Source organism: Epithele typhae (genome assembly GCF_022376455.1).
Source record: "Epithele typhae strain CBS 203.58 chromosome Unknown BXZ73scaffold_117, whole genome shotgun sequence".
NCBI classification, from domain to species: domain Eukaryota; kingdom Fungi; phylum Basidiomycota; class Agaricomycetes; order Polyporales; family Epitheliaceae; genus Epithele; species Epithele typhae.
In genome coordinates, this window is record NW_025954308.1 from 12628 (window position 1) to 40009 (window position 27382).

A 27382-nucleotide genomic window follows, 5' to 3' on the forward strand; every position below is an offset into this window, starting at 1 on the left:
GGTTCAGCACGAAGTACGTCTTGCGCGGGTCCACCGCCGCCCGGTCCACCACTCCCTCCTGCGGGCTCCCGTCCTCCCACTTGCGCCAGTGCGAGAACTCGAGCCGGTCGACGAGGAAGTCCATGCTCGGGATCCGGCTCACGTTCTTCCCCCGCAGCACAGGCAGCGACTCCCACGGGATCCCCTGCACGTTCTTGTCCAGCACCAGGAACAGGTGGCTGTCGTCGTCCGTCCGCGCCCCACCCCGCGACCTCAGCCGCGACCCGTGCTCCTCGAGCGCGCTCCGGAGCTCGACCACCACTTGGTCTATGTCCACTTCGGACGTCGCGACCGGGATCCCGTGGAACTGGTAGAGGTCGAGGATGAAGTACACTAGATCTTCCACTTCCTCATCGCGGCAGGAGGCCGGCAGCGCGGAGAAGCACTCCAGAAGACCGTCGTCCAGGCTGATCCGAGACTTCGGCTTCTTGTCCTGAAACACCAGATTGCCCTGGAAGACGGACTCCAGGCGCGACCTGAAAGCCGACAGGTCCTCGGAGTGAAGGTTCTGCAGAGAATCGAAGATGGTCTGTAGATCATAAGCGTAAACCACAATGGCATAGGAGCATCAGACGAACGAACCTTGAAGGCCCCGAGCCAGCAGAACTCGATGTCGGCGAGCAGGTCCCGCAACCGCCCATCAAGCTCTGTGCGGGCTTTCCACCACGCCTGCCGCGCAGCCTTGTCTTCCTTATCGATGCTTCCCGCTTCCCGCGTCTTCTCCGTGCTAGCGTTGATGATGTTCTCCAGTTCCTTGATCGCGTCATCGTACGTGAGATGCTCGTCTTCCTGGCCCTCGCGCCTCCCTCGCAGCGGTAGACAGAATATCAGCGGACGCCGACCGGCGCGCTGGCGCGTCACGAACATCGTCTGACGGTCTTCCGTCACGCTGATGTTCACGACCGACCAGTGCGCGGGGAGTGTGTCGCACTGGCTGTGTGTCATCCGCTCGGAGTCGAAGCACTGCGCCTCGTACCGCTTCGACACCGCTTCCCAGTACGACTTCAGGTCGACGTCCATCGGCTCATCGTCTTCTGAGTCCAGAAGGGATGTTTCACTCCAGCGTGTTACTCGCTTGGCTTTCGATGGAGGAGGAAGGGGCGACCCGTTGGGGGTCATGAGTGGCCATTGCAGGTCGTCGGCGGCGTTCATGTTCAGGAACTTGTGCCGGACCACATCCAGCATTTCGCGTCGGAGTGTCGTCACGGTGGATGCGTCTGTGGTCTCGTTCAGCAACTTTCCCAAGATCCTATCCTCTGACTCACCAAGGAGTTGGGCGGCCAGTACCGGTGTGTGCTCATCTCCACGACCCAGACTGGTACGGAACGTGCGTATCAATGCGAGACAGACGGCGGCCTCGCGCACGGAAGACACATGTCCACGCCGCGCAATGTATCCCATGTGCTCCCAGAACAGCCGCTCAGCGGTCGACAAGGTCTCAAGCATGTCTTGCGACGCAGGCGAAGAGCCACCGTCTCCGGACATGCCCATGGGAATAGTCATTGCTAGAAATCACATGAGCTTCGCTGCAACCTTAAGCATCCAATGTGCGCACCGGATTCTGCAAGCGAGCTCAGGAACATGTCCGCACGGAAACGCGAGTAAACTTCGTCCAAAGTCAACTTTGCGCGTAGAGCAACTTCTTCCGCCTGCATGACGGACGATCCAGTCAATGCTAACGCTTCATGCAGATGCTAGAGACTCACCTTGGCATCTGCGCTTTGTGGTAACTTTGCAAAGCGTTCTAGTAAGCTCTGATACTCTGCACCCGACTCATGCAGAAGGGAGACTAGTGGCTCGATCAGCGAACTGCACAAGCGCGGACGGCAGAAGACGTTCCTTACTTTGATGACGCAGCACCCGTGCGAGCAACGACGGCGCCAACGTGCTCTCCTGCGGGTTCAAGCTCCTCCTCGGGGACGCGACCACCAACGACTTCCGGCCACTGCAGCAAGAATTAGGACGGCCGGAGATCAAACAATCGCGTGAAAACGCACCCGGTCGCCACCACCCCGTCCAGGGACGCAAACATCCCGCTCAGCTCGTCCAGTAGCACCGCCGCCTCTTCGAAAAGCTGCTGCGCCCCCTTCGCGTCCGCGCTCCGCTGGCTGTACCGCCCCAGCAGCCGCCGGACTTCGACCGCGTCCGGGCCCTTGAGGTGCATGACGAGCGCGGCGGCCTCCATGAGCGCCACGTGGCCCTCTGGGAGCTGCCCGAGCTGGATGAGGAGCTCGCCCTGGAGCGCGCGCGCGCGGCTGACCATCACCGGGGCGTGCAGCGTCGTCGCGAGCGTGCGGGTCTGCGCGGCGAAGAACTCGGCTTCGCGCGCGGAGCCGCGTGCGGCGTACGCGTGCGCGAGCGAGAGGAGCGTCGCGAGCAGGCCCTCGGCGAGGCGCCAGCCGGAGGAGTCGAGGTAGGCGGCGCCGTGCGACGCGCGGGGGGTGATCACGCGGGCTTCGTGCGTCTGGGGAGCATGTGGGTCGGCATCGGGTTTGGGGGCGACTTCGAACGGGTTGTCTTCGGCGGGTTCTTTCGGTGCCAAGGGCTGGAGGCGGGAGATGGTTTCGATGGCGCGGTTCCAGAGGCGGAGGGCTTGCGACAAGCCTTCGATCGAAGACGTGGGATCATCCTAAAAGGTGCCTCATCAGCACGGAGATTATGAACAAAGACGCACGTCCTTACTCGCGCATCCTGCACAGCGGCGTACGACAGCGCGGCTTGAGCAGCTCTCTCAAGAAGAGCTGCCCGCACACGGATCCGCTGTGCTGTAGGTAGACCCTTCTCCTCGACAAGCACGTCGGAGGCGGCCGCTACAGCGTCACAATATGTCATAGAGCTGGCCAGACGTTGTGATCAGACACCACAAACGTAACACCACAGTGAAAGGTGATACGTACGCTTTAAGCACCTCATCGGCGGCAGCCAAAGACTCGGAGTATCTTAACAGCAAGATAACGACAAGATCCTGCGGGAGGGTCCCTGCGCGCGCGGCGGGAAGAACGTGGGCGAGGATGGACACCGCTTTTTCGGCGCGCCCAAGTTTGACGTACTCGTGGGCGGTATCGATAGTCAAGGACACATAGACTAGCAGAAGCTCATGAGCACTCCTTCTCCTTCTACGTCTGATAGAACACACCTTCAGAACCCATGCCGAGGTGACGTTCGGCCAATCGTCTCGCGGCATTGAGGAGTTGAATTCTGACGAGTACGTGGCCCACGAGCCCGATGAGATGCGAGACCATCCCTGTTAAACGTTTGGTTCGTTTCAAGAGCAACGGTCCTTATCGGCAACGACTCACGTATGAGCGAGACGAGCCTGTCGAAGTCCTCGAAATGCATCTTCCCTTGTACCGGCACTGACACACCGCCCTTTGGTGGCGACACGTCGACCACAGGTAGGTTAGGATCGAGCGCTGCGATACCATTAGCAACATTCTCTGTTCTCTAGAAACCACGCTAGAACTCACGCCTCCGCTTCTTGGGTGTCACAGGCGGCGCCCTCGTCCGCGTTACCGCGATCTTCGGGCGTGGCGCGGCCTTCGCGGCACCTCGCGTCGCACGCTTCGCAGGGGCCGCGGCCTGGAGATCTTTCACCGCACGCCCACCGCCGAGGGAGGCTCGCACAGCCGCTGCGGGAGGCGCGGGAACCATTGAGCGGATGACCTTGCACGCCTCTTCAGCGTGCGTGATGACGGCGGGTACGACTGCAGGGTCGCGCGAGCGGTGCGCGTAGATGGCGCGCCAAAGGTGGAGGGACGCGAGGTACTCCGGGCAGTGCTGGGACAGGGGTGCGTCGAGCGCGAACGACTGGGGGACACGGGATTAACGAGCAGTTACGGGAGGCAGCCCATAGCACGGACCTGACGCGCGAGCAGCTGCTCAGCATCTTCGGCTAGCTTGGTGCTCCGCTCGTCGGGCGACGTTTCCACCCCCGCGTCCGGCTGGCATGCCAACTCGAGCCGTTTCAAGATCAGCCGGACGTGCCGCACCGGCCTCTCCTCCACATCGTACACCAGCAAGGCGTCGTCCACGAGCTGCCTCAACACGTCCCTGACGCCCGGCTTCCACTTGCTTTCTTCCAAGCTTGCGATCTGCCGCTCGATAAGCGCCCCATAGATGCATTTACGCTCCGTACTAGTTTCATCATCGGAGAACCACGAGAGGGAGGAGACGGCGGTCGGCGGGAGGAGGAGCTCGCACGCCGCGACGTACGTCACGCGGTCGACGAGCACGCCGAGCTGCTTGAGCGCAGGACTCTCAAAGAGCCGGACGATAGGCGTCTTGCGCGCGAGGGCCACAAGGTCGTGGTTCGCGAATGGGAAGGTTTTGATCCCTCTGACGAACGCATCGTACGCAGACTGGATAGTGTGTCAGCCGGAGATATATGCATAAAATAAAGTACACGTACCCTGCGATCGCCGGTCTTGACATGGCAAACACCCAAGAGTTCCCACCGACGGAACAGCTGCTCTTCGAGCTGCTCCCAATGCTCTTCTTTGCATGCGGCTTCTCCGTCGACGTCCATGGGGGTACTTGAGGTCTTGACCTCGTGGTACGCATCCAACGCCTGTTGACCTAGAGCGCACGCTTCCTCAACAAAAGGGGCGGCATGGTCATATCGACCGCTCTGGTGAAGCTGTCCAGCCAGATAGTAGTGGACTGCGGCCACGCAACGGGTATAATATGCAGCGGATATTGGAGAGACGGATCCCTCGGACAATGGTGATGAGGGTAACAGAGATCGTGCTCGTGAAAGAAGCGATCGTGCAGTTGAGTATGTGCCAGGGTTGTTCAGAGCGAAAGCTGTTCGTGCAAGAGTGAAGAGGCCCTCCAGGACGGGTCCAAGAAGATTCGTGGTTCGAGTATTGTGCTATGCACGATTATCAACAAAAAATCCATGCAAGACCACAAAAAGCTTACCGTGGTTATTGCTTCACAAAGAGCGTCAACAGCACCTTGGAGGATCGTGCGGCAAGTGGCCTTGACTTCAGGTGGATAGTTCGTAGTGTCGGACCGAGAGGGTTCAAGCACTTTCATTGAAGCGCGGCGCAAGCGTTCTACCCCGCGCTTGACGCGCTCGGCATCGCTCCCGCTTTGAGCGAGTATGAGCCCACATCGCTTGATTGCCGCAGACCCTTCAGAAAGCTTTGGGGCGAAATCGGATGCATGCTCTACGGAACCGGGGGTCAACGATACTCCGCAGCGCCCAATAACAAGCATCCCACCTTGCCAATGCTCGAAGACAGCCAGTGCGCGAGCCAGGGTCGTCGCCAGGTCCGAAGCTTCGATGACCTTGCGGTCCTCTTCCGAGGCGGACGCGGCCCCCGCCGGCTGCGCAAAGCGACCGATGCTTTCAAGCGTAGCCAGATCACCAGCCTGGACACGTCCCTTAGCCAGGCGTACACTCGCGGGTGGGTCCGCACTCACCTGCCTCGCGAAGCGACTCCAGTACTCGCAGAAGCGAGCGAACGCTGGTCCCGCCATGAACTCCACCGCGTCCGGTCGAACCTGCGCCCTCGCGGCGAGGCGCGCGAAGGACGTCGTCACATGCGCCGCGTTCTCTTCGGGCCCGGACGAGGCGGCGTTCGCGTACATGGCGGCGAACTTGACGGCTTGTTCCCAGAACGTGGATGGGGTGATGACAGAGGGGCGCGTACACGCGAGACAGAGGAGCGCAAACAGACGGAGGGAGTATGCTGTTGCTGGCAGGGGTGTTGAGGAGGCAAGGCGGGACGTTAGGGAGTACGCGCGTGTAAAGAGATGGTCGTGTTGTTTCTCGGGGAGTGCAGAGAATGTGGTAGACCAGGACAGAATCGTGGGGCTGTTTGGGTCGAGTAGGGCTGACGCAAGAGCACCGCGGTCGGTGGTGGTGTGTGAAAGGACTGCGAGCGCATGTAGATGATAGGCAGAGATGAGAGCTAGATGGATGTCTGAGATTAGGACATTGGGGATGGGAAGGGCGAGGAAGGTCAACGGGGAAGTGCTTGAAGGCGACGGTGCATCGTCTTGGTTAGCGCAGAAAGGATACATGTCTTGTAACAGACCGAGCGCCGCATGATACTATGCAAGTGTCAGGGGGCGTGGATGGAGAGAAGCGAGGGACGCACCATGTCGAGACCAACGAGCTTTCCCACCACGCTCGACGCTGCCCTCTCGACATCGACCTGTCTAGGATCCAACATTCGAAGAGTCCCCAGCTCCTTGCGCGCAGTCGTTGCGTGCTTCGTGACAGAAGTTGCAGTGGTGCGATCGGCCGCAGGCTTGGCCTCAGAGTCGGCTTTCCAGCCCGTCTCGAGGACGGCGGAGAGGCTCTTGGAGGCCGCATTCACAGCGCGCATCGCGCCCGCTTTGCGCTCTTCTTGAGTAAGCTCGACAGCTTTGGCCTTCCCCTTTCCATTCGATATCGTGAGCTTGGTGGCGAGCTTGTCGGCGAGGTCATCGGGAGACAGTGCGACGGGGGCGGCGGTGGACTTTGTTGTCCGTGTGGAGCGAGAGGGGGTTGGGCGAGTCTTTGGAGGCATCTTGGAGTTCGTGATAGAAGGGGCAGAGGCCCTTTTAGAGCGCAGGCGACGCGAACGGATGGCGAGCCAAGGGCAGTACTTACACTGTAAAAGTTACACTGCAGACCCAACGCGTCGCTGCACGTGATCGTGGCGCGTTATGTACATAGACGCCAATCAAACGCCGACCTGCCAAGGGCGCCCGTGAAAGGCTCAACTAGACATGTCAACACCACCTTGTATATCATACAAACCAGCCTGGGGCCACCAATCCAATCCGGAAGTTCACAATATGCATGTAGCGCGGGAAATGTCAAGCATCCGCGAAGTCCTGGAGGTGCATCCGTTCGAGGAGCTCTGGCAGAGGTTCGTCCCCGGGAACGATCCCTCCGACGACATCACGAACAACTTCTACTATCCACCCCTCCATGATGTGATCGAGGAATGGGAGGTGAACGTCGAGATCGTACGTGCTCCCCGTGTCTGCATTCTCCCTCGTCTTCTGAAGCATACGTACGTCGTAGGCCAAGATCGCACGATCCGTGTTCCAGACAGAAGCATTGACTCGCGGGAGCTTATCTCCCCGTATGGTGGCATTTGACACCTCGACGATGTCTCGTGCTGACCGTAACGGCCGCACCCACCGTCCCAGTCTCTCCGTCTACTTCAGTACCCCACGCACCCGTAAGCTCTTGGCCATCTATGCGGAAGGCAAAGACGTGAGGGAAGAACAAGTCGGGGAAGAGGAAGAAGACATTGGGATGAATTATGAGAGGGGCGTGGGCGGCGAGGCCAGAGGTGAAGGTGATGGCCAGTCGGAGGACTGTGGCGAAGATGACTGTGGCGGCCACGACGCCGAAGACTCTGAAGTCGCCCGGGCACCCAAGGGATACGCTGGCAGGACTTCATACGCCGACATCGTCATCCCGCTGGAAGTCAAGATCAACGCCGGTGACACTGCCTCTGGCGACAGTCCTGCTCAGTGTGGGATCGAACGGGGGTCTCTGTACGAAATCACGCAATCGTATGCCGAGATGCTAGGACGACAGCACCGCACTTTCCTCCTCGCAGTCTACATTCTCTGTAACGAGGCCCGACTCGTCGTCGTCGATCGCCGAGCGTTCCTCATCTCTACGCCATTTCTCTGGGGTACACGCCAAAATCCAATGCTTCACCATTTCTTCTGGCGCGTTGCGCACATGTCCAAGGAGACTCTCGGCTTCGATCCGTCCGTTGTTCCAGCGACCAGTGAAGACGAGAAGCGGCTACTCGCCTATGCCAAGGCACTGCCGACTGCCGACCCCCGACACGCTCTACTCCGCCACCTTCTATCCCGCAATTCCAAGACGTCTGAGGTCAATGCGCAATGGCCCCTTCACCGCATGACGATGGGCGGCGAGACGTACCTCGTCGGGCGTCCGATCATTCAAACTTCTATGCTCCTCGGGCCTGCTCCTCGTGTGTATCACGCCTTCCGCATCGACAATTTTGATGCAAGTGGCTCCATCAAAGACTACTGGCGTCCTGACGTCGACAGCGTCGACTGCGAGCACAGCGTCTATGAGCGGCTTCACGTCAAGAACGTCCCGCATATCCCGACGTGCGTCGGCGGCGAAGACGTCAGGGACACTCCAGGTGGGATCCCGCAGCGCACTATCAAATCATCTCAGGAGCACGTCGTACCTTACATCCACTATCGGCTTCTGCTGCAAGAGATCGTCCAGCCCCTTCTGGACTTCGAAAACTTCTCGGAGTTGTCAGGATTCATGGCAGACGCCATGACCGGTGCGTTGCTGCTTGCGCCGTGGACGCGCTCCCTGTTCAAGGTGTCTCACGTTCCGCTTTGCAGCACACCAACGCGCTTGGGAAGACGTAAAAGTACTCCATCGTCAAATCAGCCCAACGAGTATTCTGATCCTCTCTCGGCTCACAAATGGGGTCGTTACCCGAGTCGCTCTTCTCGGTAACTGGGAACTTGGGAAAACCCCCGAGCAGATCAACGACGCCACCAGACCCCGTCTGTATGCGATGGCGGTAGGCATCACACAGCTGTGCGAAACGACCTGCCATGATGACATCCCATCTCCAGCCATCCTGGTTCTTCCGGTCAGCTCTGTCTCTGAAGTATCCCCGACACCGGCCGTATAAACTATCGGACGATATCGAGTCGTTCATACACGTCCTCTACTACATCGTTGTACGGTTCCACAAAACGGATCTCACATACGGTTCGTCCTCATTCGACTATCTGCGAAACAAAGTCGAAGCGGTTTTCGGCCAATTCGGTTATATCGCAGACGACGAAGTCTACAACGGCGGGTTGGACAAGTTGGGCAACTTCCGACGACGGACATCATGGGTCATAGTCCACGCCAACAAGACTCTGGACAAGATGCTCAACGAGGTTGCTGAAATCGGCTACAAGCATTATGCACGGATCAGCTTAGACAACTACGATGCGATATACGGTGGGCGGGCCGGCACGCCCGACTCCTCCTCCTCCTCCTCCTCTTCGCAGTCTTCTTTGGACCCACCCACGACGGCGACCAGTACATACCTTAAGGATGTCGCAGAGACGGGGTCGCTGGAGACCCACGAAAATCTCAAGGAGGTCTTTGTGCGCTATGGGGACATCAAGAACTGGAAGGTCGGCGACGCGCTGGCGAAGAAGAAGACCAAAGACTTTTTCGAGGCGGCGCGGATTGCGTAAACCCGCCTGAGTCAGTATTCTGTCACGCGCCATCTCCGCCTCGCGGCTTTCGTTCGAGTTTTACCGTGGTGATGACGAAACTGAACTAGTGCGAGGCATGCGCGCGCTGAAGGATGCTGGAAGTAAATTTGTGCGCGACCGTATGTAGTTTGCAGTGCAAATTTAGAGTGCATCGCGCGAGGCTTGCACTCCGAGTACCTCCTCTCGCCGGAACGAAGTGAGTAAGTGACCAGCCTCCCGCGACGCATGCCAAGGAGCCAGGCGCATCGCCCTACGTCATCCGTTGCATGTGTATATATGTACGCGCATCGCTCTCAATTCATGAGCTTTAAGTTGATCGCCACCATGCCAGCTCTCGCTGCCTTTTCACTCCCTCTCACTACACTCCCATTTGGCTATACGTCCTCCGCCCGTTCGTTTTCCACCACCTCCGCCCGCACTGCATTCGACACCGGCGTCGACAAACGAGACCTATTCTTCGGACGCAGGGCCTGCGTCGTCTGCGGACGCGCGGGACCCCGGCTAATACACCGTGTTCCCATCGTCCCCCGGTCCGAGCGGGATACTGTGAGTTTCGCAGAACCTCTAGCATCGTCCATGTCACTGACGCTTGCATCAGTGGCGCGAACTCAGAGACCACCTTTGGATTCCCGTCCAAGCCAAGCGGCACGTTGCGAACGAGCCCCGCAATGGTCTCCTCATGTGCCGAGACCACTGCAAGCAATTCGAGGCGTATGATTTCTTCATCCGTTACTTCCCCGGCCCCGAGAACGATCCCAAGGTGTGTCCGCCCTTCCGCCCCTGGCTATATGCGCACCAAACATCCCGGTTCAGCTCGGTCGGTACGTCCTCATCAACTACGCCGATCTCCCAGACCTCCGGCCCTTCCACAACAAGGCCGTCGCCCTCGACGCCCAGGACCACCACGCCCCCTTCCCCGCGCTCTTCATCATCCACGAGATGCGCGTTCGCGGCTGGAACCCGTTTAGCCCCACCGCCCCCGACGCCCCCGACGGCACTCCCCCCTGGCAAGACTGGCTCGTATCTCGCGGTGCTTTGCAGGCCGACGGCGAGCCGGGCCTGTTCATCCGCCGCCTTCCGGTGCAGCCTGTCAGGCCCCTGCGCCTCCAACACCGCCTCCCGAGTCTCCACTTGCGGGCGTGCTAGATGCGAGCGCGGGCGAGGGTGACTCGCCGACCGTCATTCTCCCGCCTGCGGGTGACGCACTCGCGGAGACCGTGGCGGCGACGCACGCGATGCCGGCGTGGCGAGCGTGCGACCGGGTCGAGAACACAACCTGGGAGGGCGCAGTAGAGGAGAGCATCCGCAGGTTCATACGTCGACTCGTTTGGCATCGAGGTCCAGGAGCCTGCGGAAGCCGAACGGAACCTGTTTGTGTGATTATTGGGACACTCGAACGGCCCTCGGTGTGCGAGTCGCGGCAGCGTGCATGATGTAACGATGGAACGAGATATCTTCTGTGTTGTAAATTATGTTTTAGAACTGTAACTGTCGATGTTAATAGAAGCCTCACACCAGTAGAAGTGCTCGAACGAAGTTCTGATGTTGTCCGGTAGCACTTACCCCTCGGAACTCAAAGGAAAGCATGTCCACATTGTCCGACGAGACGAACCAAACCATTTATGCATCTATGATATACACGGAAGTATGATAGCGCTCTGTCAGCTGGGAGATGGTGGCGGACAGAATACAGAAACGTACTGTTCAGGTCGAGAATGGCAAGAACCGCGACGGGAACGTTGACTTGACGTTGACCGCGCACGTCGTGAATCAGTGATGATGTACCAGATACCCTGGACGCGGAGCGCATCGCCGACGTGCCACTTGCAGCGCTCTGGGAGATGCTGCACTTTATTGACTGCGTAGGGTGTAGAAGATACGATGCATGATGACGTCTGACAGAGCTTGCGTCCTCGCGTCCTCGCGTCGCAACTTCGCCCCCGGTCAGCCGGCCCGGTGCGCGCGACGCGTCGCGTGCGCGGGTATTTCGCCACCTCCCTCCTCCTCACCCGCCATGGTGAGCACTTGACATCCTCCTTCGCAGAGGCACCATTTCACCTCGGTATAGAACTACGACCTCCGCATAGTCCCTGAGAACGGCCCCAAGGCTGCTTCCGTGCAGGACACCTCCAACAGCTTCGGTCTTCACGACACTCTCAAGTATGGTCCCCGGAGTATCGCTGCAGAGGTTCACACTACAAGTAAGGTCAAATACCGTCTTAGAACATGCGTTCTCCTTTCCTTCTCCCGACGTACTCTTCGTTCAACTTGTCGCAGTGGGAGGCGACCCAGGACAACCTCAAGCTCCAGATGCAGCGCCAGATCTTCGGTCTTCACATGCCCATGCGTCTCCTCATGGAGCGCAAGATCGTGAGCCAGGTTAGTTCTTTCTGTTCCATCTCTGAGCATGCTCGCCTCAATGCTCCCGTCCTAGAATGCACATATTCCCATATTCCCCCAATCCAACCTCCACCTCGAGATCCTCATGGGCCGCGACGAGACACTTGAGTGTGCCGACTTCATGACACCAGGTGAGTCTATTGCTATTCATCATCCACATCTCGTCCGATCGACATCGTCTTAGCGGGGGAGATGAGCCAGTCTCTGGATATCCACGCTGACATGGAGAAGAAGCTGCGCATGTGAGCCCCGACAAGTTGTACTATCTGCATTACCCTTCGCCATCTGTGCACTGTAGACTATGATCCAATTTACATTTACCACACTGGCACGATCCCTCCGAGAGACGCAGCTGCGGATTGCCGAGACGAGTTCGTGTTGAGCTGGCTCGATCATGACGCTTGCTCAACAAATGCGTTCCAACGATATGGATAACCCCACCTTCCGCCCGCTCGTCTTGGGGACCGATTTCCTCCACATCCTCACCATGGACCGTCTTCTTCGGTCTCGTCTTCGGAGCATTCCCGAGGCGGCAGGTCGTCCGCATAGGTCACGATCGCCACCTCGAAGAAGAAGTTGCGGCCCCTTCCTCGCCACATCCTTGTCTGAGAGTGTCGCAGTGCGGGAAGTGACGGCACTGAGGCTGCGGGTTGACATCCACGCGGAGTGCGGACCAGCAACTACGGCTCCGATACACTGAATGTGCAACAGTGGAGACTCCGCTATTTCCTTGAGGCTGACAGAATTGCACAACACCGCGGTATGTAAGAAGCAATCGCCACTGAATAAACACGTTTGGTTGTCACGGCGTGTGCTGTACAGACGTCTGTCGCGTACACACTGTTCGCTCGCGCGCCCGCCGTCGACAGTCTGTCCTTTCTCCGGCCAATTCGAGCGAATAGTATTGAACGGCAGAATAGAAACCACGGAATGCGATGGGTTTGGCATAAACAAAAGCATTTGAGTCAACCAGGACGCATCTGCCAGTCACCGCCGCTATCGGATCCAGTGAAACACAAGCGGCGGCGAAGCCCAGCCCATTCTGCACACATATTTGGAACCAAGGCACACAGCAGCTTCTAGGTCTGGTAACTGCGCCATTATCGCACAGTTGTGGCGTCGCATAGCACCAGTAATTCACACCGTATGGAAGGGCCAAATGTGGACTGTGTGTGCCGACCCATTGGTACTAGAAAGGCCCACGAATGCACCGCGGTTCACGCAACAACAAGACCGCATGGCGTGGCTGACAACAAAAAAGCATCTTGTATTCCTGATCAAATTGATAAAAGCTTGCGTGGCGCGAGGTAGTGTGCCTTCGTTCCAAATTCGTGTGCAGAACAGTGGGCTCCGCTTGTCCAGACCGTTGGGCTTCGCTTGTGTTTCGATGGACCCTGAGATGCGTCCTGATCAGTCGCTCAAATGCTTTTGTTTATGCCAAAACACAACGTATTTCGCGGAAGCCGTTCTGCCGTTCAATAGTATTCGCTCAGATTGACCGAAGAAAGGACAGACTGTCGACGGGCGCGCGAGCGAATGGGCGTCTGTAAAACACACGTGACAACCAAACGCGTTTGTTCAGTGGCGATTGCTTCTTACCGCGGTGTTGTGCAATTCTGTCAGCCTCGAGGCAATCCGATTTCGCTCTCTTCTGTATCTGACAGCCCATACCCGCATATCCCTCTCTATATAAGCCTCCTCAGATCGGAGTGTAGTGCTCAGTAAGTCCCACATCTCTGCTATGTCCTACACTCCGTCTGAATATCTTCAACCTTCGTCCATCGATTCATCGTCTCAGACTCCTCCCAACTCACCTGCCGCCTCTCCAGCACCTGAGCTACCTGAAACTCCTCGACGCCGTTCCGCTGTTGATCTAGAGTCGACACCATCAGCACCTTCAGTCGACGATCAGCTCAAATTGAGTATCTCTGCCCCCAAAGATATCACAAATTACGCGCGTTCTACATACTTGAAAGTGCCGATGCAGAATATCACCCGCATTCTGGGCGAGAAGAAAACCCATGACATGTTCACAGATTTCCTTCCCGGAAATGATCCTCCCAAAGCCGTCCTGGACACCTTCTACTATGTGCCCACCGATCTTTCCACAGTGACAGAGGAGAAGAAAGTTTACCTCGAGATTGTACGTCCGACGCTTCTATAAAACTTTCACCACGAGCAACTACATGCTTACACGACCACTGCGTAGGCCCTGATCGCCGAGTCCGTGTTCAAGGCCGCCGCAGGGAATCGCGACCCCAACAATATCGCTATCCCCGAGATGGTTGCTCTGAATACATCAGCTAGATGCCTCAGCGACGGCGTGGGTCTCGGTGTGCACCAGCGCACGTGCCCCGACATGTCAATCTACTTTTTAGATGAACGCACCCGCGAGATACTGCAGGTTAAGCAAAGTTCAAAGAAAGGACGTCCGCGACAGGCGCCGGACCAAGACGATCATACTCCTGCTCAAGCCCTCAAGAAATTCGCGGGTAGGACCTCCTATGCAGATATCGTTATACCTATAGAGGTCAAGACCGCCGCCCACAAGTCGGCATTCAACTTCGACGCCTCTAAGACGCCTCCGCCACTCCCAGTGGATGAGACACTCGACCAGGATGAGACGCTCGACCAGTATGAGACGCTCGACCAGGATGAGACGCTCGACCAGGCTGAGACGCTCGATCAGGATAAGAAACTCAACCAGAATGAGCTCGATTCTGTTTCCCAAATCACAGAGTACTGTGCCGCAATCCTAGGACGACAACACCGCAAGCACCTCCTGGCGGTGTACGTCTGGCGTAACCAAGCCCGAATCTTCGTCGTCGGTCGAGGGGGGACTATCGTCTCCGAACCCTTCTGCTACGGTACACGGAACGACCTGACGCTACATCACTTCTTCTGGCGTGTGGCGCAGATGTCTAGAGAAGCCCTCGGCTTCGATCCGTCCGTGGTCCGGGCCAGCTCTGACGACGAGGAGAATCTGATCGCATATGCGAAGACGCTGCCCACTACCGATCATCGGCGATCTATGTTGCGCGAGCTTCTGTGTCTGGACCCGACGTCAAAGGTGTGGTCGGACAAGAGGCCGCTCTCCGAATTTCAGTGGCCACTTTATCGCATGAAATCTGGAGGCGAGGATTATCTGGTGGGGCGTCCGGTCATTCACACCTCTGCACTCTACGGGCCGGCACCGCGCGTCTTCCACGCCTTCAAGGCGGACGGCCCCGACTACGGCACGGGAAGAACCATCAGGGACTACTGGCGACCGGATGTGGATGGCGTAGATTGTGAGCATGACCTCTACAATCGGCTTAGCCAGGCCAAGCCCGAGCCCGTCCCCAATGTCCCGACATGCGAGTGCGGTGAAGACGTCATGGGTCCCAGCGCAGACGGTACCCCGGTCCCGCAGCGCACCCCCAGACCGACAGATGCGCGGGTTCATCCTTACGTCCACTACCGCATTCGACTAAAGGAGATGTACCTGCCCTTATACCACTTCAAGGACTTCCCAGAGCTGTCGGGCCTAATGGCCGGCGCCATGACCGGTGCGTATCATGTAATAGCTGCCACGGCTCTCCCTTCATGAACGCGTCAGGCTCACACTAGTGTCTCATAGCACACGAACGGGCATGGCGCGACGCGCGCGTGATCCACCGTCAAATCAGCACGACCAGCATCGTCATCGCCTATGTGCCTCAGGACGAGAAAACGTTCAAGCGGGTCGCAATGCTCGCCGATTGGGATCTGGCGAAGACTCTCGAGCAGATTAACGACGCCACCAGGCCCAGGCTGTATGCAATGGCGGTAGGCATCACAAAGCTGCGCAGAGCGACCTGTCATGCTGACACTCCACCTCCAGGCATCCTGGTTCTTCCGGTCAGCTCTGTCTCTGAAGTATCCCCGACGCCGGCCATATAAACTATCGGACGACATCGAGTCGTTCATACACGTCCTCTACTACATCGTTGTACGGTTCCACGACACGGAGCTCACATACGATGTGTCCTCATTCGACTATCTGCGACACAAAGTGGAAGCGGTTTTCGGCCAATTCGATTATATGACAGACGACGAAGTCTACAGGGGCGGGTTGGAAAAGTTGGGCAACTTCGAACGACGGAAATCATGGGTCCGAGTCCATGCCAACGAGACTCTGAACAAGATGCTCAACAAGGTTGCTGAAATCGGCTACACACATTATGCACAGATCGACTTGGATGAGTACGATGCGATGTACGGCGCGCCCAACTCCGACTCCTTGCCGTCTCCCTCGGGCCCACCCACGGCGGCGCCGAAGGATGCTGCAGAGACGGGGCCGCTGGAGACCCACGACAAGCTCAAGGAGGTATTTGTGCACCTTGGGGACGCCATGAACTGGAAGGCCGGTGACGCGTTGGCAAACAAGAAGACCGACGACTGGTTCGAGAAAGCGACCATTACTCACATGCAACATGCAGGCCTTTTCGTGGACCCCGAGCGTGTGAAGCCCAAGCCTGCGAACAAGCGTCAGAAGACGAGACACTAGGGCGCAACCAATGTGGAAGGGAGGGAGAGCGACACCTGTAGACAGCCGTTATGCGCCCGTGTTTTTTGAATGAATATCAGTTCTATGACTTGACCTTGTACGAAGCTGCCAAAATACGACTGAACGTGAGTAAAAGCACTCACCCCATCCCGCCTTTCGCACAGCGCGGAGCGCCGTCGTGCTCGGGCTTGAGGGCGTCATCGCCGCCACGACCTCAAGCCAGCTCCAGTGCATGATTTAAAGATGGGACGACGTGTCTTCTGAGTCGTACATTAGTTTTTAAAGCTGTAACTCTTGATGTTAATCGAAGCACGCCTGTAAAATTGCTCGAACGTTCTGAGGTTGTCCGGTAGCACTTACCCCTCGGAACCCAAAGGAAAGCATGTCCACATCGCCCGACCAGGCGAACCAAACCATTTATGCATCTATGGTATACACGGGAGTATGGTAGCGCTCGATCAGCTGACAGGCAGGGAATGAAGAGCGATCGGGGGAGACAGTATACTACAGCGCCGATCATGGGGCGCAGGTCCAAGTAGCCGCGACGACGAGTACAAAGACGAGAGGTCCGCGACGCGCCGTGGAACGTCAGCCGGGATTGGAGCTATGGAGTCCAGATGCGTGCGCTTGGTCTGCGGACGCGGTCGACGCAGTCGTCGCGGCGGAGCGCTGCGTGTCCGTCTTCTCCGTCTCGCCGAGCGAGATCGCAGTGTCGATCGGCCTGGAGAGCGAGCCACGATCGTGATCAGCCGGCGGCGCGCGGCACCGAACCGGACCCTGGGACTTACATGGTCGAGAGTGTGAGGGTGGTGATGTACAGGCCAGCAGTGGAGGGGCCGTTCGCGCGTTCGTACTCGTCGAGCGAGAGCATGGCGTGCGCGGACGCGACAACGCTGGACGAGCACCGCGGGGACGTCAGTGTGAGGGCTGACGTTTGGGAGGGCGGAGGAGTGAGACGGACCTGATGACCATCGCAGGGGTCGAGAGTAAAATGTCCATGCCAACTGGGCGTGAAAGGAGGTGAGACTTCCTCGGAAGGAGACGGTGGCGGACAGAGGACAGAAACGTACTGTTGAGGTCGAGAATGGCGAGAACCGCGACGGGAACGTTGACCGCGCAGGTCGTGATGATGTACCAGATACCCTGGACGCAGAGCGCATCGCCGACGTGCCACTTGCGGCGCTCTTGGAGATGCTGCACTTTGTGGACTGCGTAGAGAGTGGAGGATACGATGACGACGTCGTAGCCGAACGCTGTTTCGACAGATGTGAGACGGGGCGCAGGGAAGTCAGAGGATAGGATGACGTACAGTAAGAGTAGAAGGTCGCAAGCATCTTGCTGTCCCATTGGACAATGTCGCATGCCTGCCGTGAGGCGTTCCACTGCGAGCGCACAGTCAGGACGCCCTCTGGGGATTGTCAGTGCAGGAGAGAACGCAGAGGATGAGGTGGCGTACGCAGGACGACGAGCACGGCTTGGACGAAGCCAAGAAAGCTAAGGACGACGATGGGGAGGCGCATCGAGAGCGCGTGAAAGATCACGAGACTGCACGGCGAGATCAGACGAACTTGATGGGGACTGGATAAATGGCGACGTACGGGCGGGTGCAGAGGATCCAACTTGCGAACATTGCACAGATGCTACCGACTGCCTGCCAGACCGGTGGGCATCAGTCACGACAAAACAGACCGGGAACGGAGGAGAACGAACGGCGAAGAACCGGTAAGCACCTGCAGGAAACAAGCGATCAGCGTGTGTCGACAGCTGAAGCCAGGTCGAAGCACGCGAACGCACCGTCGCAGTCCACATGAACGGTCGTGTTCTGGGAGATCACGCTGGGCGGCGGGGCTCGGGTTTGAGTTCGGGGTGTCGATCAGCAAGCCCCTGAGACTCACAAGAAGAGCAGGGTGGAGAGGACGAGGTAGCGGGCGAGGAGGAAGGGCACGTAGACCAGGCGGAAGGGTCGCTTGCGGAGAAGCAGCTCCCACTCGATGCGGAACTGAGTCACGATGTGCATACTGGGTGCGAACGAGGGACGGGGAGGTATGCTTGAGGGCGGAGTGCTAGAGAGGAGAAGGACAGACGTACCCGTGGAAGCCGAGGAGGAATACCGCATTTTGCTGGTAGAGGAAAAAGATGTACTTGACCACAGCGGGGTCGTTCCAGTCGACGGCCATGGCGTTCACGGCGCAAGCGGGGGTGGTGGTCGAGGTCGAGGGAGATGCGGGGTCATGACCGGCGACCTAGGCCAGCGATCGTCGACGTCGCCAGGGTCGCTTGGCCGCGCGCGGTGGGAGTACTCGGCAGTCGATAACATCCCGGCGATTAATCCTGCGGGCGCGGAGCTGCGCGGAGGGGATCTGAGATGGGGTCTTGTGTGCGGGCGCCCCGATCGCCTCTTGAGCGTTGACGAACCATTCACGGAGTCGGGGTTGGAACGCGTCGCCGAGCTACGACGCGGAGAGTGCGATGGACAGAGGATGAGAACAGAGCAGAGAAGCGTCGCAGAGAAAGAAGGAAATATGTAAGCGGTTGGTAGAGCCAGGCCACGTGAGTTGTGACCGACGCGTTTGGATGTGCGCGTGAGTCTACAACATTGTCAAACAACGCGCCTCTCTTCCTCCCTGTTCACGCACAATGACAGTCACCGCCCCCACACGCGCCCACGACGAGCACCAGTACTTGAACCTCATCCGCGATGTCCTCAATACCGGCGACACGCGCCCAGACCGTACTGGCACCGGCACCATCTCCCTCTTCGCCCCTCCAAATCTCCGCTTCTCTCTCGCGGACTCTACCCTTCCCCTCCTCACGACAAAACGCACATTCTTGAAAGGCATCGTCGAGGAGCTACTTTGGTTTGTCCAGGGATGCACCGACGCGAAGAAGCTGTCCGCGAGGGGCGTCAAGATCTGGGACGGGAACGGCTCCAAGGACTTCCTCGAGAAGCGTGGGCTGGGACACCGACGCGAGGGCGACCTCGGTCCCGTGTACGGCTTCCAGTGGCGGCACTTTGGCGCGCCCTACGAAGACTGCGACGCGGATTACACCGGCAAGGGCGTCGACCAGCTGCAGGAGTGCATCCGCAAGATCAAGCACGACCCCACCGACCGCCGCATCATCCTCAGCGCGTGGAACCCCGCAGGTGCGTCCTCTCCTCCTTCTCTCTCTGCGCGCCCCTACCGACGCCCCCCGCGCGCAGACATCCCGCAGATGGCGTTGCCCCCGTGCCACATGATGTGCCAGTTCTACGTCCACCTCCCGCCCGCAAACGACCCCACGGCCAAGCCGCGGCTGTCGTGCCTCATGTTCCAGCGCTCGGCCGACCTCGGGCTCGGGATCCCGTTCAACATCGCGTCCTACGCCCTCCTCACGCACATGGTCGCGCACGTCACCGGCACCGAGCCTCACGAGCTCGTCATTCAGCTCGGTGATGCGCACGTCTACCGCGACCACATCGACGCGCTCCGCACGCAGCTCGAGCGCGAGCCGCGTCCGTTCCCGAAGCTGCGCTGGCCGCGCGCGGTGGAGAGCATCGACGACTTCAAGAGCGAGGACATCGTTGTCGAGGGGTACGATCCGCACCCGACGATCGCGATGAAGATGAGCGTGTAGGTGAATGGGGTGACGGGGATCTGTTGTACGTTGAGTAGATCTTGTATCGCATAGCTCTGGCTTTCTTTCATGCTAAGTCGCTGTCTTTTTCAATCATGGATGGGGGAAACCTATGAACTGCACTATGGTGCGAGATGGTTTGGCCACGATCATGCGAGGCAAGCTCGCAGTCTTCAAAGATACCTTAACTATGTCGATATTTTTAGGACAACCAGTCTTGTGAGTCGCCACCCGCTCTCGCTTCCGATCCACATGCAGTCGACTCGAGTCTATCCCCACTTTCTCTAACTTTTGGTTACCGCGTATTTATGGACCTGCCTCTCATTCCTTCTCAATCCAGGCCCCCCGTTGCCTCTCAAAAAAGCTATGATCTGGACATTCGGCTAGGCCATCGCGAGCCCGACGTGAAAAACGACGACAAGTTAGAATTCACGTAACTGTAGGTTCGCAACACTCATGATAATGAAGAAGATGATTAGCTTCGTCCGCCGGGTGGTGAGTATCGCTAGCTGAACCCACGGTACCAAGCAGATCGATCACGCGCACGGTTTGAGCTCTCCGACCCCACGGATGCGTACGCCAAGGACGTAGCTTTCACCCCCATGTCAAGGCCCGTACAGCGCGCCACGCATGTATTAAGACCGGGAATGGATCATGATCATCGAATCCATGGTCGGAATTGCTCGCCGCGCGCCGTCAACGTCGACATCAGCATTCAGTACGCTATTTTAAAGACGGGTTCGCTTCCCATGCCACATGTCTTATCTGTCCTTTGTTTCCCGCCTCATCTCCGGTTGCTGGCTGGGTTTTGACTTGGACCACTGTGCTCCCAGCCTTCACCTCGCTTTGATAGGTCAAGCCTTTTTCGCCATAAGACAGCGGGCGCTGCGTGTAGCTATCAATAGGACGCACCGTACCACGACAGGAGACGGCCATCTAACTCTCTGGATGGAGGTAATGGCATGAGGGCGTTCGCTCCAGACCACCCGAGTAATAACTCGATGACGACGGCGCCTCTCCGGGCCGTCTCTCCGCCTGGCGCCCCAGTCAAGCAGGGCCCGTGCGCGTGGCGATCGCTTGTCTCCTCTCCTCGACCATGCCCGTGCGATGATTCATTTCGGCGTCCACAGCCCGCGCTCCATCGGCACCGGGGCAATGAAAGACCTCGGAGCGCGTTCCCTACGCCTTCCGGTACCAGCTCCGGGCACCAGCTGGCAACTGGTGAGTGTTCGTTTTCGCCTGTAGGAGCTGCACCTCAGGCTCACTATCATCCAACACTTCAATAGTCCGCAAATAGCACGCAGAAGCACAGCTCCCAGAAGCCAACGCAATCTGTGCCTCATTTCGTGTAGGCGCGCCGAGAAGCTCTCGTGAGTGCCGTCATCTCCCAGACTCATCCCACCCCCGTCCAACGTATATCTCCTTACGCCTAGGCACCGCCGACCTTTGCGGAACATGTAGCGCGGGCCAGCGGCCCACCCTCGCCACCGCTTTCCGGCCGAAGTTCCGCCCATTCGAGACCACGCTATCCCCTAAGTAAGGATCATGGGGTAGGCTGGTGTATTTCTCCCCCTTAAACGGAGATTGCTGAGACTTTTGTCTCGCTTCAATGTCAGATCGCAGCTGCCCGTCTCACATAAGTAGGCTAAATCGTCGGTTTCATTTCACCGCCCTATGGAGTGCCGCGCTCGAGCTGTCACGTCGGGTCGACAAGAGAGTATAAAGAGCCAGGCGTCGCGCCGTCGTCACTCCGGCTTGCTCTCGACTCGCCCCGCGTCGGTAGTACTCTCCCTGTTGCCTGTTTCCCTACCCGACCTCCTTCTCCACCATGCGCGGTTTTCTTACCTTATCCTTCGTTCTCACCGCCGCAACCTCCGCTTTTGGTGCGTGGGTCCCTGCACGCACTCTCAAGAACCGCGGCTCCAGTGGCCTCATCGACTGCTTGGACGATGCTGGGCTCGACCCTGTCGTCTACAGCGACTCGGCGTACGCGACGGACGCTGCGCCCTTCAACCTACGGTATGCCGTCCATCCCGCGGTGTCATCTCAGTTCCGGACGCTGACCCAAATCCGTCAGACTGCCGTGGAAGCCCATTGCGCTAGTCTACCCCACAGACACCGCTGGAGTCTCCGCCGCGGTCAAGTGCGGTGCCTCTCATGGCGTCAAGGTCAACGCCCGTAGCGGCGGCCACTCGTGTCAGTGTGACCGCGCAGCCGTGTTCATCATTGCCAACGAAGCTAATCCTTTCCTCGAACCCGACTTTAGACGCCGCTTTCGCACTCGGCGGGGCGGACGGTCACTTGACGGTCAGCCTCGACCACCTCCGTCATCTCTCGCTCGACGGCGACGTCGCCACTATTGGCGCCGGTAACTGCCTTGGTGATGTGGCCCTATTCCTTTGGGAGACTGGTGGGTGCGAGTGTATCCCCAGGCATCCGTGTGATACGAATGACCTTTTCGCAGCAAACCGAGCGATGGCGCACGGCACCTGTCCCTACGTCGGCATCGGAGGCCACGCCGGGCAAGGTGGCTTCGGCCTCCCTTCCCGCGCCTGGGGCCTCCTCTCCGACCAGGTCCTGAGCGTCGAGATCGTGACCGCCGACGGCGCCGTCCACACCGCGTCTGCGGACAAGAACGCCGACCTCTTCTGGGCCGTCACCGGTGCGGGCGCGAGCTTCGGGATCATCACTTCCTTTACCACCATCACCCACGAGGCCGTCCCCTCTGTCGCGTTCTCGTACGAGTTCGCGCAATACTCCCCCGCGCAAGCAAGCAAGGCCCTCCAGGCGTGGCAGGAGTTCGCAAACGACCCCGCGTCCCCGCTCGACGTCAACCTCGGCCTCCAGGCGCACGTCAACCCCGGGGACACGCCCACCGGCGTGCTCTTCTCCGTCTCGGGCCAGTACTACACCGCGGACGAGGCGAAGGTGAACGCGACGATGGCCCCGCTGCTCGCCAAGCTCGGCACCCCTTCCAAGACCACAATGGAGGCGCAGGACTGGATCACGAGCGTGCTCTTCCTCGCGGGCACCACCGGGATCGACAGCCTGAACTCGACGCTCGCGCCGGACACCCACGACACCTTCTACGCGACGTCGACGTTCGTGCCGCAGAAGCAGATGATGGCGCCCGCCGCCGCGGACGCGCTCATGGAGTACTTCTACGGGCCCGGCGCGACCTCGAGCGTGGCGTGGTTCGTCATCTTGTGAGTCCACCTGGAGCCGTGCGATGCGGGTGGGAGGCGCCAGGCTCACACGCTCCGACAGCGACCTGTACGGCGGCGGGGAGTCGGTCATCACCCAGAAGCCCGCAGATTTCAACTCGTTCAACGGCCGCGACGCGCTGTACTCGATCCAGTAAGCTCAGGCTCCGACACCCTGCAGATTTCTGATGCTGATCGACCGCCCGCGGTGCAGGTACTACGGCACGATCCCGGCCTCGGTCTCAGACGCGGACGGGATTGAGTTCATCCAGGGCATGAAGGCCGCCGTGGAGGACAACCAGCGCGGGACGGTGTTCCGCGAGTACGTGAACTACATCGACAGCACGTACACTGCCAAGGAGGCGCACAAGCGCTACTACCCCACGCACACGCCCCGGCTGACGGCGCTCAAGAACAAGTACGACCCCGCGCGGGTGTTCAACTTCCCGCAGGACTTCTAGCTTTTCGCGCGGAGTGACGCGATGAGGTGGTACGATCGGACTCCTTTATGATGATGCTTTGGGTTGTTATCGTGGACTTTATAGCCGCATAATCCGCACGCGTGGACTCTGATGCTTATCTGTACGACTAGCACCTACGTTTGTGCTTTTGCGTCCTTGACTGTTCTTAATGTGTACTATTCATCTCATCGTACGATAGCAGCGTTGGGTTCGGATTAAGAGCACTCGCCAGCAGTAAATGAGCGGCGAATGAAGCACCTATAGGAGGGTTTAACGTCTAAGCCTCATCTCATCATTGGGTGGGCTTGTTACTTGGCGTCTAAACTAAGAAGGTGTCGCGGTTGATTACGTAACCGACCGACCGGAGATAGTAAAGTGAGCGCTTATGAATCCCTCTCTGTCTGTCTCCGTCTCCGTCTCTCTGTCTCTCTGTCTCTCTGTCCATCTCTAGATATGGCGGGTGTAGGAACTCACACGTGGTCCCTAGGATGGTTCTCGATGACGATCTGCTATGCTCTATCGCTCGACCCTCTTTACCTCGCGTTTTCCGCAACACGCGCCTACTCTCTCGCCCCGCTGCTATTTTCCGACTCTCCTTACTCGACCCACATGATGCATCCGGGATCGTTCATCCATCAGAGGGGGAAACGCTTGCCATAGTAGAGTGACTTCCTTTTCATTTGCAGCCTTACTAGGCAAGTCATTCGGTGCTTACTACAGGCGACTTGTGACTCCAACACATGTTTGAAGCGTGTCAGTTGAAACATTCGCAGTACAGCGGGCCACGTGGGATTGGAAAGCAGCGTCGGACGCCGCGTTCGGCGCCGGAAGTACCCCGCGTTTCATCGCACATGCAGGTGCGCACCGCTCCCAAACGGACGTCGGCGTTGACCGTATGCAATCCCCGCAGTTATGGTCGTGATGGACCGCCATGGGAAGTCGAGCATAACGGAAGATCGGACTGTCACCGAGCTTACAACTCTCGTCACTACTTCCGTCTGACATTCCCACCAGCAGCCTCCGGGGGCTCAAAATATACATAAACGGCCCAGGTGGAGTACGAGCAACATCATCTCTGTTTACCGTCCCCGCCATGGCCAACGCAAATCCCACAGTCTGGTTCATTGCCGGGTAAGGACATCGAGATTTTCCTCGAGCAGCACCATACTCAGTCTGCATTTTCGTCGTACAGCGCCAAGCGAGGTGTTGGCTTCGAAATGGTCAGCCAGCTCCTACAGTCTCCGTTCAACGTCGTCATCGGCGCCTGTCGGACCCCCGCGAATGCGAACGCCCTGAACACCCTCGCCGGGGCGTCCCAGAACAGGCTGCACGTACTCGCGCTCGACATCACCGACGCGGCCACCATAACGGCAGCGGCAGCGCAATCGGAGGCGCTCGTTGGCAACGCGGGCGTCGACCACCTCGTCAACAACGCCGGTGTGGTCAGTCCTCGCCGCCAGCAGTGTTGAAAGCCAGGCGTCACAGATCTTTTGACGCACGGCGCCTCCCGCAGAATCCGGGAGATAACGACACGGCCGCTACGATGACTGCAGAGGACATGATGGCGGCGTTTCAAGCCAACGTCGTCGGCCCTGCCCTCATCGCCCAAGCGTTGTCGCCTGTGCTTGCGCGCAGCGGGAGGAAGGCCATCGTGAAAATCTCCAGCTCGATGGGGAGCGTCGCCGCGCGCCACTTCCCGGATAACTACAAAGCCTCGTACGCGATCTCGAAAGCCGCTCTTACCATGCTCGTGCGTATCTACACAACATGAGCGCCACCATACTAATGGTAGTATGTGTGCTCAGACAGGAAAACTGGCGGACGCGTATCCAGACCTCACTGTCATTTCCATGTGCCCTGGGTGGCTGCAGACCGGTGCATCTGCAACTCTGACGTAGGCACTGTGCTGGTCCATGACTCACACATATTGCTGCCCCAATCGTCGTAGACATGGGCGGCTCAGGCGCAGCCTTTCCTGTGTCGACTGGGGTGGAAGGGATTCTCAACGTCACTCGAGAACTCAAGCACGACGATTCTGGCTCGTTCTTCGACTTCACTGGAAAGCGTGTGCCATGGTAGACGTATGCAGGCGTGTGTGCCGTTCACGTCTATTATGACGCACGTCAGCCCGAGTCCCAATACACGACACCCTCGACTAATCACCCACGCTCTGCACCTTGTGTGACTGGCAACCCCCCCCCCCTCCCAACCTTGTCAAATCCTACTACCGCACCATCCTCTGACCCTCTCCCGTGACAACGTACAAGTATCTGTACGGTGGCGGCATGACCCGCCGCCCCGCGTCGGCTCCCCGAGCGCGTGCAGCGACACTGGTCGGGACACGTCCTCACCTGCGAGGTGCACGCCAAGTATCGATGACGAGCGTCCAACGATACAAAGAGGCGCATTTAAAGCAACACGCCTGCCTGGACGTGAACACCTCAGTTTTTTGGCCGATTCCAGTAAGGAAGTACACGTTGTCCTCCGCGCGCGGAGAAGACTCCTTCATGAAGTTCCGAGGCATCCGCTCCCGTTCTGCCCTGTCGCGAACGGCGCATACGTCGGCGCATCCTCGCCTGTGTCGTTCAGCGCGTACGCGAACACAATGTTTCTACTCTGCAAGTCCTCCAGCTGGCAGCGTTGCATCGGCTCCAGCTGCGACGAGGTCCGCGAAGTTGTCCAGGGGGCAGTTCGAGAGCACGTCGTGCCAGTCGTCAAACTCGGGGCAAAGAAGGAGGGTCACTCTGTCAGCGGCGGCGTACTGGCTAGTAAAAAGAGGGACGAGAGGGACGAAAAGTTGGGGTAACTCCAGATGTTTTTACCTCAAAATGAACCCGTGTCTACCATTTATAAGGCGAGATGGCCGAGCGGTCTAAGGCGCCAGACTAAGGATCTGGTCCGAAAGGGCGTGGGTTCGAATCCCACTCTCGTCATAGGTTATTTTATGCTCTGTTTTGTGCTGTAAAGCCATGCACGGCAGACTACCATTATCATCAGGGTCAACACTGAGAAGAATTTTGTCGCTGTACGTGTACCGCATCAACAGACCACGTATAACACTCGTACCGTGTGGTATGGTTGCACATTGCCGGAACACTGATGCATGAAGTTGACACGAGGGATGTGGGCATGCTTTGAGTCCCAATTTTTCACCGTCCTTCACGCCGCCCGCGCCTAAGCAGCTTTTCAAAAAGGGCATGCCCGGACGTAGAGACAGCGGTGGCAATGGCGATGCTCGTCTGGTCCAGGGAAAGAGCCCGAGCTCGAGGCCTCGCCCGGACGAGCCACAGCCCGTATCGGGAACTGCATTCGCGCACTCGCGAGGATGGGGCGTTCGACAGGGCGCGGGAGCCGAGGGGGCGGTTGACAATGTTCGTCGAGACATCCCCGGTGTCGTTTGTACCAGGACTGATGTATGTGCGCGACCGCGTTCCGCACCTACACCTTCCTCGAGCCTTTGACCTGGGTGCCCGACATCGAGCGCGCGAACGCGAACGCACACGCACGCACCCCGCACGAGGCCAGAGCCCAGCCGGGCCATCGAATTCGGATCCGCAGCGCAACCCGCCGCGCTCGAGAGGTACACGTGTATGTACATCCAAACTCGCCGCGGACACCCCGCGGCGCGCGCCTGCGACCCGGTGTAGCGCCCAGCGTCGACCGGCGTCGAGTACAGACAGCGCAGTGCGCTGAACAGGGACAGAGACAGGAAAGGGGAACGGGGTCAGGAACCAAGACCAGGCGTCGGCGGAACAAATCGAAGCAAGGAGAGGGGGGAGACAAGAAGGAGGACGAGGACAAGGACCCGCGCCAGACGCAGGAGGGCGGAAGGTGTGCGTGACGAAATGATAAACATAGGTAGAGCGTACAGTACGTGCGGGTCGGAATCCTAGGTGGGACAGACA

General features: G+C 58.7%; 3 protein-coding genes and 1 non-coding gene across 4 annotated transcripts; all 4 read left to right on the forward strand.

Moving 5' to 3' along the window:
* Positions 1–6849: 6849 nt before the first annotated feature.
* Positions 6850–9249, forward strand: BXZ73DRAFT_82463 (uncharacterized protein; the record flags this gene model as incomplete). Its single annotated transcript, XM_048023717.1, has 4 exons — positions 6850–7005; positions 7064–8324; positions 8389–8573; positions 8629–9249. 4 exons carry the CDS (start codon positions 6850–6852, stop codon positions 9247–9249), a joined length of 2223 nt encoding a protein of 740 aa, XP_047871685.1.
* Positions 9250–11284: 2035 nt separating this feature from the next.
* Positions 11285–11916, forward strand: BXZ73DRAFT_93255 (proteasome maturation factor UMP1; the record flags this gene model as incomplete). The annotated part of the gene is made up of 5 exons (XM_048026622.1): positions 11285–11287; positions 11339–11476; positions 11548–11649; positions 11705–11801; positions 11855–11916. 5 exons carry the CDS (start codon positions 11285–11287, stop codon positions 11914–11916), a joined length of 402 nt encoding a protein of 133 aa, XP_047871686.1.
* Positions 11917–13411: 1495 nt separating this feature from the next.
* BXZ73DRAFT_82465 (uncharacterized protein) lies at positions 13412–16198 on the forward strand (the record flags this gene model as incomplete). The annotated part of the gene is made up of 4 exons (XM_048023718.1): positions 13412–13813; positions 13880–15218; positions 15290–15477; positions 15533–16198. 4 exons carry the CDS (start codon positions 13412–13414, stop codon positions 16196–16198), a joined length of 2595 nt encoding a protein of 864 aa, XP_047871687.1.
* Positions 16199–26330: 10132 nt separating this feature from the next.
* BXZ73DRAFT_t197 lies at positions 26331–26410 on the forward strand. The gene has a single exon. It is a non-coding gene; the product is annotated as a tRNA-Leu (tRNA).
* The last annotated feature ends 972 nt before the right edge of the window (positions 26411–27382 follow it).